This window comes from Neoarius graeffei, chromosome 27 (assembly GCF_027579695.1).
Source record: "Neoarius graeffei isolate fNeoGra1 chromosome 27, fNeoGra1.pri, whole genome shotgun sequence".
Classification (NCBI taxonomy): domain Eukaryota; kingdom Metazoa; phylum Chordata; class Actinopteri; order Siluriformes; family Ariidae; genus Neoarius; species Neoarius graeffei.
The window spans coordinates 41448371-41461981 of record NC_083595.1 but is presented as its reverse complement, the minus strand read 5'-3'; the positions used below and the strand labels follow the sequence as shown (position 1 = coordinate 41461981).

The window sequence follows — 13611 nt, the reverse complement described above, 5'->3', positions numbered from 1 at the left end:
TATTCATTCAGTCTCACCTGCTTGTAGTCTTTATGAAGCTTGCTGTAATGAAACATGTTACACAACACTGTGGAGGCGGCCTTAGCTGCCTTCACCTTCCCTGGACTGAGACACAGAAGGAAAGCAGAAACATGAGAACCACCCACTGGACAATACACAGGACAATTCTGCTAAATAATGAATAAGTCAGAGAACACGACACAGTGCAGGAGTTTGAGTGGAGGCAAAAGGTTTGAACAGAGAGCAGCTGGAGGTAAAATGTCTAGAGAATATATTCTAGATACACTAAAATCGTAACATAACAGGAAGGTGTTTTTGTGTCCTGAATTCATTTGCATCATGGCAGATTGCTTAAAGACTGCAAAGGAAGCATAAGGGACGTGAACAGATTGGCTTTTATTATGCCAGGATATGAAAGGGTGGAATTTCTGTCCAGGTCTCTGTTGGATCCTAACTGTGGGAAACAAATCACTTCATTTTAATGCAGAAACACTCGATGTTTTATTGGAGAAACCAATTTTAAAACTAATTTTGCATCCAGGTGCCACTTGAAATCAGTGCTTCAGTGGATGTCAAAGAAGTCACCATGAGTGCTTCCATCCATCCATCATCTGTCACCGCTTATCCTGTACAGGGAAGTACAGGCAAGCTGGAGCCTATCCCAGCTGACTATGGGTGAGAGGCGAGGTACACCCTGGACAAGTCGCCAGATCATTGCAGGGCTGACACAGAGAGACAAACAACCATTCACACTCACATTCACACCTACGGTCAATTTAGAGCCACCAATTAGCCTAACCTGCATGTCTTTGGACTGTGGGGGAAACCGGAGCACCCAGAAAAAACCCATGCAGACATGGGGAGAACATGCAAACTCCACACAGCCCTGACCTCAACGCCAAATGAACGTTGGGATGAACTGGAATGCTGACTGCATGCCAGGCACTTCCTCACCCAGCATCAGTGCTTGACCTCTCTAATGCTCTTGTGGCTGAATAAGCAAATCCTCACAGCCACATTCCAAAATGTAGTGGAAAACCTTCCCAGAAGAGTGGAGGTTATATTATTGTAGCAAAGGAGGGTCAGGGGTCAGGGGGTCAGGAGGTGGCATGGGGGGTAGGGTTATGACTGTGAAAGTGTTTTCAAAATTTCTACTTTCCTGATGTTGCATTTGGTGAACTTTTACTCATATATTACTTTTTTGAAGTCATTTTTATTGGGTCATGCAAAAACCTCCCACACCCAACATCACCTCACTTTTGATAAATACATGTATATTAAATAAATAAATCATGATAAAATAAATTCATTGAAAGATGTGTAAAGTACTTTTATATAACAATAAGTTGCTTAACAATTGTTGTAATAATAATTATAATTGTTAATTAATACAAATTTTGTATTAACAATTATTATTACAACAATTGTTAAGCAATTTATTTATTACAACAATTGTTAAGCAATTTATTGTTATATAAAAGTACTTTACACATCTTTCAATGAATTTATTTTATAATCATGATTTATTTATTTAATATACAACCCCTGGCAAAAAATATGGAATCACTACTCCTGGAGGATGTTAATTCAGCTGTTTTACTTTGTAGCACAAAAAAAAAAAAAAAAAAACACAGATATGACACAAAATTATTTAATTTAATAGCTGAACATTCTGGCTTTGTAAAATATACCTCAAAAAATGTAATTAATTTTTTGTAATTAATGGCACATTTTTTTCAAGATCAAGTAGAAGAAAAAATTATGGAATCACTCAATGATGAGGAAAAAATTATGGAATCATAAATAAAAATAAAAAAAAAATCACAATTAGTACTTTGCTGTACCTCCTCTGGCTTTTATGACAGCTTGAATTCTTTGAGGCGTGTACTTCACTAATGAAAAACAAATATTCTTTATCAGTCAGGTTCCAACTTTCTTGTATAGCAGTTGACAGATCAGCTTTGCAGGATGGAGCCTTGTCATGGATTTTTTTCCCCCCCAATTTCCACCATATATTTTCAATTGGGGGCGGCACAGTGGTGTAGTGGTTAGCGCTGTCGCCTCACAGCAAGAAGGTCCTGGGTTCGAGCCCCGGGGCCGGCGAGGGCCTTTCTGTGTGGAGTTTGCATGTTCTCCCCGTGTCCGCGTGGGTTTCCTCCGGGTGCTCCGGTTTCCCCCACATTCCAAAGACATGCAGGTTAGGTTAACTGGTGACTCTAAATTGACCGTAGGTGTGAATGTGAGTGTGAATGGTTGTCTGTGTCTATGTGTCAGCCCTGTGATGACCTGGCGACTTGTCCAGGGTGTACCCCGCCTTTCGCCCGTAGTCAGCTGGGATAGGCTCCAGCTTGCCTGCGACCCTGTAGAAAGATAAAGCGGCTAGAGATGATGAGATGAGATGAGATATTTTCAATTGGATTGAGATCCAGACCGTTTGCTGGCCATGCCATTGAGTTGATCTGCCTTTCCTGAAGAAAAGTTTTAATGCTCTTTGCTCTGTAGCAAGATGCATTATCATCCTGAAAAATGACTTCATCACCACCAAAAGTACTTTTGGAATGAGAAAAAAGTGTCCAAAATTTCAATGTACACCTGTGCATTTACTGTAGAGGTAATGACTGCCATCTGCCCAGGTCCTTTACCTGACATCCAACCCCATATCATCAATGACTGTGGAAATTTGCTTGTTTTCTTCAGGCAGTCATCTTTATACGTTTCATTGGAACAGCACCAAACAAAAGTTCCAGCATCATCTCCTTGGCCAGTGCAGATTCATGATTCATCACTGAATATAACTTTCATCCAATCACCCACAGTCCACGACTCCTTCTCTTTAACCCTTTGTAACCTTGTTTTCTTCTGTTTAGGTGTTAATGATGGTTAACGTTTGGCTTTTCTGTATGTAAATCCCATTTCCTTCAGCCGATTTCTTAAATTTTGGTCACAAACATTGACTCCTGTTTCTGCCCGTTTGTTTTTCATTTCTTTTCTTGTGCATTGTCTATTTTCAAGGCATCTTGCTTTGAGTTTCCTGTCCTGACGCTTTGATCTACCCGTATGTTTCCCTTTTACAACTTTCCCATTTTGTTTGTACTTGCTCCAAATTTTAGACACAGCTGACTGGAAACAACCAACATCTTTTACCACACTCCGTGTTGAATTACCTTCTTTAAGGAGTTTTATAATCCTTTCCATTGTTTCAACTGACAGCTCTCTTGTTGGGGCCATGTTTTCGGTCAATCAGCCAGGTGCAACAGCTCATTCAGGTCTACAAGCAGTCTCTTAACTGCAGACTAATTTGCACATTTAGGCTTGTGCGGATATTTGTTTTAGAAATGCAAGTTATAGCTTGATTCTATAATTTTTTCCTCATCATTGAGTGATTCCATAATTTTTTCTTCTACTTGATCTTTAAAAAAATGTGCCATTAATTACAACAATTTCATATAATTTGAGGTATATTTTACAAAGCCAGAATGTTCAGCTGTTAAATAAAACAATTTTGTGTCATGTCTCCGATTTGTTTTTTTTGCTACAAAGTAAAACAGCTGAATGAACATCCTCCAAGAGTAGTGATTCCATATTTTTTGCAAGGGGTTGTACATGTATTTATCAAAAGTGAGGTGATGTTGGGTGTGGGAGGTTTTTGCATGACCCAATAAAAATAACTTCAAAAAAGTAATATATGAGTAAAAGTTCACCAAATGCAACATCAGGAAAGTAGAAATTTTGAAAACACTTTCACAGTCATAACCCTAATTGGGGGGGGATCAAATCTGAAACAGGATGTTTTAAAAGCATGTGTGTTATGGGAAGGTGTTCACAAACTTTTGGCCATATAATCAAGTACACACATTTTCTTCACAGTGATTTGTCATTAACATACACATCATTGGAGCTTGCATATCGAAAGTAATTTGTAAATACTGAGCTTGAGTTTAGCCATTTGCTTTTGCTTGCTAGCATTGGTACCCTGTTAACATTTTTTGGATGTCAAAGTTAGCAGGTAATGTTGTCGATCTGGTTTTGCTAAACTCTACGATTCTACTAGTTAGGAGGAGAGACTCCAATTAAAACAGGAGAGCAGACCAACACCCAACACCAACATGAACTTAAAAAAAAAAAGAAAGAACCCTTTCCACCTTATTCGTTTTTCCACTGAAAATAAAACAGTTTAGAGCCGAATGATTTTTTTTTAACTGGTCAAATCTGTTTTTAAAGCTTGTTTTGCTGGTTTCTTGCTTCCAACCAGTATACATTATGCTGGTCATGCCAGTGACCAGCTATGCTATGGTTATGCCCCTTACGAAATAAACACAGGGGCAACCCTTAGCAAAAAGTAGTATACTTAAAGTTCATTTTATTAAGTATGCTTCAGTAGGAGTACAAGTATAGCAAGTATACTACAGACCATGTACTTTTAGTGTACTAGAAAGTATACAAATTTAATACTTTTTCAGACTAAATTGGAACATTTCAAGTTTATAAAAGTATACTTTAAAGTTCATTTTAAGTTTGCAAAAGTACACTTTAAAGTATACAACAAGTCCACTCATCTATATACTTGGTATATCCCTCTCGTATGCTTAAAGTATACCACAAGCACACTTATTGATATACTTCTTTTTTTGGGCTTTTTTCACCTTTATTGGATAGGACAGTGTAGAGAGAGGAAATGAGCAGGAGAGGGATCAGGAAATGACCTTGGGTTGGAATCGAACCCAGGTCCCCAGATTTATGGTATGGCGCTTTAGTTGACTGAGCCACAACGCCCCTTAGTTACATACTTCAAGTCCCTATTTTTAGTTTATTATTGTATACTTTAAGTATACTGTTATAAATGTTGGTTATTTCACTAGTTTACTTGTTATACTTTAAGTTTGCTTGGCATATTACTTGTAGCTTACTATTTATATACTGGAAATATACTCCTTAATGTATTCTTAAAGTTTACTCATACTGTATGTACACAAGAGTGTGATGCATTTACAAAATCACAAGACAGAATGTTGAAAACAAGTTTGATATATTTTCAAACATTTCAAAAATAAAGACCTATGAAATCAAGTCCTTCCTTACTGGAGAAATTGATCAATAAAGTCAAGTCAAAAGTTTTTCTGTTTTTGTGTATGATTTTAAGGTACATAAAGATAATGCAATTGAGCACACATACTATATACTGTAAAGTTTTAAACTCCAGCATTATATTATATTAATATATAAATTAAATGTTAAGCATGAGTCAATGACTTGACCTTATTATGCACTTGGAGCAAGATATACTAAGTATTGGTACTTAGTGGCAGAAAAACGTGAAAAGTATACTAAAGTATACGTTTTAGTATTAAAGTATAAGTCTTAGTATTAATGTACTTAGTCTTAGACTTTTATTTATACTTTTCAGTATAAGCCAAGTATACTTCACTATACTATTCTTAAGTATATAAAATATAGTTTATAAAAAGTCAACTTCAAGTATACTTCTGCAGTTTTAGTAAAAAATAAGTATACTCATAGTACACTTGAATAAACTTCTTTTTGCTAAGGGAAATGAAACACACAAATGGGGAATTTTGTTTTGTCATGACCAGGGCTTGGTATGAACTTTGTAGCTGTGGCTAGTTGTTTTCAAATTTATAGCTAGTTAACATAATGAACTAACCACCTTCAATTTAACAAGGTATGATCTTATGTTCATAAGAGCAATTAATTAGTTATTCATTATTAATTGTCAGATCATTGCACCATGCATGTTAAAATAAGCAATTGCATAATTAAAACAGTACCAATCAAAAGTTTGGACACACTTATTCATTCACAGTAACGAGTAAGTGTGTCCAAAGTTTTGGCTGGTACTGTACGTGTACTACATTCACTCTCTGTATTAACTATAAACAATCTGTTTTTACTTGATATGTTGCTCTGCCCATAAACACAAAAAATGGACAAAACATCAGCTCATTATCTGATTCATACAACCTGTCCACCACTTTTACTTGAAGCTTCTCTTTTTTGTTCCCCCCCTTCTGAACTACTTGCCTATTTTCAACTCTGTCGCTTTTTAGACTGGTTATTTCACACCAGCTGTAGGCTACGTCATCACATTTGGCCAAAAGTTTGGACACACCTAATTTAATGGTTTGTCTTCATTTTTATTAACTAAAAAGACACTTCGTGTCAAAGTAATGATGGATGTTCTCTCTTTTTACTTCGTTGAGCAGTTCTTGACATAATATGGATTACTACAGCTGTGGATGGAATAGGGCCATTTACTGTATTTTTATTATTTACTATTTGATCTCAAATGCATTAAGAAGGCAAGGCAAGAAATTAATCCACTAACTATTAACGAGGCACCTGTTAATTGAAAAGCACTCTCATGAAGCTGGTTAAGATAATGCCAAGTGTGCAAAGCATCATCAAGGTTAACAGTGGCTGCTTTGAAGAATCTAAAACATGAAACTTTTTTTTTTTAAAACACTTTACCACATATGTTCCATATGTTATTTCAGTTTTTATGTCTTCAGTATTGTTCTACAAATGTAGAAAATAGTCAAAATACAGGAAAAAAAAAACCCACGATGAATGAGTAGGGTGTACAAACTTTTGACTGGTACTGTATACAGAAACTGCAGTTTACACATCAAGCTACAAAAAGTGCCAAATTTTACCCACATGTGGGCAAGTTTTAACTTTTGTAGTCATGTCCACAACTAAATCTAAAACACATGCCTTCCAGAAGATAAGATTATTCATAATTAATGTTATTTCAATTAGGGTATGCTCTGAAAGACAGACTAGCTTATCTTCTCTACCTGTTGTCATGAGATGTCTTGATTCCAATCAGTTTGGGCACTCCATCAAAATAAGTCACATCTCTTGCAGCCAGTGAACTCGCCATGACCAGGTTATTGAGAATACCGCAGATGTTGACGACCACATCGCTGGATGGCTCTTTCTGATGTCCATCACTAGGCAGCTTGGGAACAAGAACATTCACCACTTTTGTAGCTATAGTAGGAGATAGAGAAAAAAAAAATCAATGTTAGGTCAGTGGTGGTGACAGATGAGGAAGAAATTCCACTGGTAAACTAGAAGAGAGTGTAACAAAACGTTGGGGAGGCAAGACACTGCAGCCAGAGAGAAAGTATGGGTGGAGATACTGTACTGAACAACAATGAGGAAAGTAAAATAACAGAATTTAGACACAAGAAAGAAGAGAGAGAGAGAGAGAGAGAGAGAGAGAGAAAATGGTGTGGAGCTGAGTTGTAAAAGATGGAGTTCCGTGGAAAACGTTCTGATTATATTTGAGTCAGAATGAGAAAGGGCAGGATTTAAAATCCCAGAATGGCTCAATTTGATGTGGCGGTTCTGTGCTTGTGTAATGCAACATTTCCAGCATGTGGTTTTGAGTAAATAAAAAGAAAAAAAAAGCAACCAGTTTGGCTGTTTGAGTGCAGAATTGTGTAATAAGCACATTGCAGAACTCTGAGTAAAACCTCCAAAACTCTCAGCGAAAAACAGGAGAGAGAGAGAGAGCGAGAGAGAGAAAATATGTCGACAAAACAAGGCTGGTCTCAATTGTTTTAAAAAAAAAAAAAAAGGAAAAATTGGTCATGGTCACCTTATTCTGTTTTGTACAACAAAAGGTCATTTCCTGTGTTGAAGGTGAAGGAAAAGGAACTTTTAAAGGATAGCTTTGTTGCAAGAGTGTGTAACCGAGCCAAACAAAATCACAGCTCTTAATCTCCACAGGAATTTAGCATGTCCACTGGTGCCTGGCACTGACCCATATCTGACTTGTCCCTGGAGTGCCGGGACAGATTTCTCAACAGGCCGGTGAGAGAACGCAGCTCAGCATCTGTTGGGGTTCTCAGCTGATCCAGAATCACAGGTAACATCCGTTCCTGTTCCAGGGCTACCCGACTCAACACCGACGCCCACTGGGAGATAGAGATCGAGAGATGAGAGACGAGATCAGAAAGACAGAATTTTTAGGAATGGAATCTTAAGAGGGTAACTTTCTCAGAGGAGGAAGTAAATACAAGTGAAGGAGATTTAGAGATAAGAAGTAAATGATAGACTGAGAAAAGCCATAAAAATAATGGAAGTGAATTGCAAGGGAGGAGGACTGCAAAAACTTTGGGGAAAGCAGGTAATACTCACTTTTTGACCAATTTCAGCCTAAAGTTTCCCTCTCAATAAAATGACGTCCTCAAGACGTTGTCGAAAATTCCTCAAACGTTATGAAGACTTTATTTTGTACACAGAATATCCTTTTTTGCTTTCACAGAGCGTTCCAAGAAGTCTTGCTAGTAGACATAGGACCACTTGTGTCTTATTTTTCACCTAACATTATCCAGCTTATCCAATTAACAACTATTCCATGACAAAAGGAGGTCTGTACAGTTTACACAAAACGGTGTTTAAAATATATATACTGTATCTCCAGTGAGAGGCAGTTCTCCCCTGATGTTGAAGGAGGTCAGAGGAGACCGGACAGATTGGTTTGGGCTAAAACTCAATCTCACTGGACAACTGCGGTGAGCAGAAAAGCATCATTGGAGTTGTATTTTTATAATTTCCATGAGAGGCTGGTAGTTGTATGCCATGCTGGTGTCACAGGGAGACACTGGTAGCACAGTAACAATAGCGTTTAATAGAAAAATCTCAAACTTCAGGGTTAATGGTCAGGTTTTGATGGTGGCGAACTGTTACTATTAGAGCTGGGAGTTGAGCTCAGCCAAAACTTAGCCAGACACACCAAAAAAGCAACAGGGCAAAGGATTTTGCAAGGATTAGTGACAGGCTGCCAGGTCGCTCTGTTGTGTGTAGTTGTCAGTGTTGATTTTAAACGTAACTAAGTAAATTACATAGGGAAACGAATACTTAAGTCTGAGTGAAAAATACTGTGGCGAGCGTGCGTAGGAGAAGAGTCTGGAGACAGAAATCTTAGTTTCTCGGTCGTTAGCCTGTGCTACTTGCGCTCAATAGCACTGGCTTAACCGCTTTATTAGCATTCGCCAACACTACTGATGAATACTACACTGGCTGGAAGGTGACTTCACTGCTGCGCTGACAGCGCCAGCTTGCGAGCAAGTTCGCATTGGCCTTAGAGAAGGCCAAGGGTGATAAATTTTTGGTCCTGCCCACTATAATAAATCAAAATCTGACTGGTTAATTAATCTGTCACTTCCTACATAAACATACATTGCCATAGCCTTCTGTCTCAGCAATGAAGTCCTAACCAAAAAAGAGTTTAGCCAGCTCTAAACTCTTCTCAGCCAAGAGACCAAAAAAAAAAAAAAAACCCCATCTCATTGGATAACTTGATTTTAATGTTTTCAGGACAGTAGCCCTTTCATTCCTGAAGAAAATTTGATAGAACATGAGGCCAAATTAGAATCAGAAGAAAATAATTATAATGAAATTATGAAAGACATTAAAGAATGAAAGAAATTAAATATAAACACTTGAAATGCTGATATGTGTGGGGCTTCTCTGAAAGCCTAGAACGCTCTCACGGTTCCCCTCTGGGTTTTGATGTCTCATCTCATCTCATTATCTCTAGCTGCTTTATCCTGTTCTACAGGGTCGCAGGCAAGCTGGAGCCTATCCCAGCTGACTACGGGCGAAAGGCGGGGTACACCCTGGACAAGTCGCCAGGTCATCACAGGGCTGACACATAGACATAGACAACCATTCACACTCACATTCACACCTACGGTCAATTTAGAGTCACCAGTTAACCTAACCTGCATGTCTTTGGACTGTGGGGGAAACCGGAGCACCCGGAGGAAACCCACGCGGACACGGGGAGAACATGCAAACTCCACACAGAAAGGCCCTCGCCGGCCACGGGGCTCGAACCCGGACCTTCTTGCTGTGAGGCGACAGCGCTAACCACTACACCACCGTGCCACCCGGGTTTTGATGTTAGTGATTTAAAAAACAAACAAACAAACAAACAACCAGCACTTTATTTCTCACTCACCATTTTCCAGTGGCATTCAATGCCATATTAATCAGAAATCCAACACAGATGTAGTGGAGAGAGCAAAAACTGGATTGAAAATCCCAGAATGCAATGTAGCTACACCACACACTTATGCCGAGTTACAGCAAAGACACGATCCAGCTTATTAGTGATCTACAAGATGACAAGCGTGATGGCTCTGATGGCAGTATTGAATCTTTGGAAGCTGATCTGTTTAAGCAGTCCACAGATCAGGAGGTGAGCGCGCTGAACAAATTAAAAAACTAAAGTGCTGCTGCATCAGTCTCTTTATTGGCAGATGAAACAAGGGCCAATTCCCACCTGCATCATTATCAGCAGGTAGCTGAGCAGCATTGTGTGTAACATAGCAAACTGTGGGCGGCACGGTGGTGTAGTGGTTAGCGCTGTCGCCTCACAGCAAGAAGGTCCGGGTTCGAGCCCCGGGGCCGGCGAGGGCCTTTCTGTGTGGAGTTTGCATGTTCTCCCCGTGTCCGCGTGGGTTTCCTCCAGGTGCTCCGGTTTCCCCCACAGTCCAAAGACATGCAGGTTAGGTTAACTGGTGACTCTAAATTGACCGTAGGTGTGAATGTGAGTGTGAATGGTTGTCTGTGTCTATGTGTCAGCCCTGTGATGACCTGGCGACTTGTCCAGGGTGTACCCCGCCTTTCGCCTGTAGTCAGCTGGGATAGGCTCCAGCTTGCCTGCGACCCTGTAGAAGGATAAAGCGGCTAGAGATAATGAGATGAGATAGCAAACTGTTAAACAATGGGGGGGGGGACCCATCCTCAATTTCATAAAACTGGACACTACGTGTCAATTATAAAAAGACTACTATACAAGTTGTTCAGGGTTGATTTTTCATGAGACATTAGTGTGTTAAACAGTAACTGGGATGTGCAGAAGTGAAGTCTTAGCAATCAGAAGATATTTCAGAGATTGTGGGTAAGCTGAGGAGTGATGACTGACCCGGCCTTCCCCTGCTGTAATGTTTTGTAAGGCCCCAAGTGTAGCCTCACGGGTAGTGTTGTTCATCTCATAGTTTTGCAGCACTTGGTTGTACAACCCAACGATCTGAGGATGCCAAATCCACTCAGCTCCCTTTGGTACTCGAGCTACCTCGGACAACGTGGACAGTTCGTGGTTCCATTTCTGCAAAGCAGAAATAACCATGAGGTGGAAAATTTTTAATTAAAAGTGCTCATATAGACTTGTATAAATGAACATATTCACAAATAATTAAACTCTAATCTTTCATTAAGCAACATTTGCATTTTTCAATTTGGTGGGTTTTTTTTTCCTAAATGGAGGTCTCACATCCTTGGTCTTCTTGCTCTGTGGAGTGAAGCAGCCGATGGCGTCTCTGCGTTGTGTGCCCTGGGCTCGTGTTGGACCCTCCAGACGCTGCTGCACTGATGTGGGGATCTCCGAGTACAGCTGGTAGGACAGGTTTCTCAGGACACATACACAGTTCTCTACACCCTGAATTATGAGGGAACCCCACAGAGAGAGTTTGAAACGCCTTGACGTGATTTTTTTTTTTTTTTTTTTACTCTGAATTTACTATTTTCTCCAACATTTTTTAAAATGCTTGGACTTTATACACATTTTAAAACTAATTTTTATATTGTTTTAATTTTTTGTTCATAGCTATCCTTTTCTTTTTCTCATTAGGTCACATAAAAACAGGTGTACTATTAGCTACACTATTAGTTTCAAGAAGTTACATTCTTGAAAGACTTTTCTCTTAGAAGTCGTAACTCAAGCACATTCAACACTTTCGTCATACTCTCCGATTCTCAAAGCTAACCTTGTCCTCAACCTTGCCCTCCTGCAGAGAGTTCTGTACGTATCCTACGAGAGAGTCCACAAGGCCACGAGTGTCTCTCATCTGCTGCCTGGTCCTCCCATTCACCGAGCTCAGGTTTCTAATGAGGGGAGGGAAGAAGACAGGATACCGTATTTACAACGCATACAGTAAGTGCCTTGACTGTGCACAGTAGTTCAGTGGTGGTTGTGTTTTTCAATAATAATAATAAAAGTTACATTTATATAGTGCTTCTCTCAAACTCAAGTTTACATAGGTTAAAGAAAACACCACAAAAAAAAAAGTTGCTAAAGAGTGGTGAGTTTATGCAGTGGTGGAAGAGAAGTGTTCATGAAACAAAGGTTTTGAGATGAGATTTGAAGAAAGGAAGGGAAGAACGGTCACGGAGGGGTTGAGGAAGGGAATTCCAGAGCTTGGGGGCCATGGCGCTGAAGGACCTGCCACCGAGGGTAGAGAGTCTAGTGCGAGGAACAGCAAGGAGATTATGGCTAGAGGATCTGAGAGAGCAGGATTCAAGTAATGCAATGCACATAACTTCATGTATATGAATTGAAATTAGCATGTTTTGCATGTGGATCTTTTAAATATTGCCTATTCATGTTGATCTTGTTCACACACACGATCAGCTGTCCAAGCTAAGTGCTCGGAGGATGGTTTTCAGCTGTGGATGTTCGGTTTTTGTGGAAGCTTTATGCAATACATCTGAAATTACTACACTGCAGTTACTTCCTGGATTCCTCTTCAGATGTGTACACTGTGGACCCAAAAATTCTAGTGAAAATACACTACCGTTCAAAAGTTTGGGGTCACTTTGAAATGTCCTTATTTTTGAAAGAAAAGCACTGTTCTTTTCAATGAAGATCACATTAAACTAATCAGAAATCCACTCTATACATTGCTAATGTGGTAAATGACTATTCTAGCTGCAAATGTCTGGTTTTTGGTGCAATATCTCCATAGGTGTATAGAGGCCCATTTCCAGCAACTCTCACTCCAGTGTTCTAATGGTACAATGTGTTTGCTCATTGCCTCAGAAGGCTAATGGATGATTAGAAAACCCTTGTACAATCATGTTAGCACAGCTGAAAACAGTTTAGCTCTTTAGAGAAGCTATAAAACTGACCTTCCTTTGAGCAGATTGAGTTTCTGGAGCATCACATTTGTGGGGTCGATTAAATGCTCAAAATGGCCAGAAAAATGTCTTGACTATATTTTCTATTCATTTTACAACTTATGGTAGGAAATAAAAGTGTGACTTTACATGGAAAACACAAAATTGTCTGGGTGACCCCAAACTTTTGAACGGTAGTGTATCTCATGAAAATGGTTCAATTTAACATTTTCCCCCCTAATTTAACAATCAGCATAAAAACTTAAAGGGATCCTCCAGCTGATTTATTCTCAAATTTATTTTAAGTAGTCACAGATTTCAAAAATCACTTTCAGTTTCGTAAACCAAATAGTCTCATTCTCGGGGGCGTCGTGGCTCAGGTGGATAAGGCGCCATACCATAAATCCGGGGACCCGGGTTCGATTCCAGCCCGAGGTCATTTCCCGATCCCTCCCTGTCTCTCTCTCCTGCTCATTTCCTGTCTCTACACTGTCCTATCCAATAAAGGTGAAAAAAGCACCAAAAAAATCTTTAAATAGTCTCATTCTTATCTCATCTCATTATCTCTAGCCACTTTATAGAAAATTAATTTTTCTTGAAAATGCCAGATGGGCCTCCTGCGGTAGTGACGCATGTGATGACGTCGGTAGTGGTCGCTTAGAGCAGCTCAGATGTTTA

At 39.4% G+C, this 13611-nt stretch overlaps 1 protein-coding gene across 1 annotated transcript in view; it reads right to left on the bottom strand.

Annotated features, from left to right (window-relative positions):
• The window catches only part of pkp3b (plakophilin 3b), a 78714-nt gene that overhangs the window by 6636 nt on the left and 58467 nt on the right, over positions 1-13611 (bottom strand). Inside the window, exons 7-12 of the mRNA XM_060911694.1 lie at positions 11805-11922; positions 11312-11476; positions 10964-11146; positions 7790-7943; positions 6816-7011; positions 18-105 (exon numbers count right to left, since the gene is read on the bottom strand). Coding sequence (XP_060767677.1) covers positions 18-105; positions 6816-7011; positions 7790-7943; positions 10964-11146; positions 11312-11476; positions 11805-11922 — 904 coding nt within the window. The remainder of the gene's footprint in view (positions 1-17; positions 106-6815; positions 7012-7789; positions 7944-10963; positions 11147-11311; positions 11477-11804; positions 11923-13611) is intronic.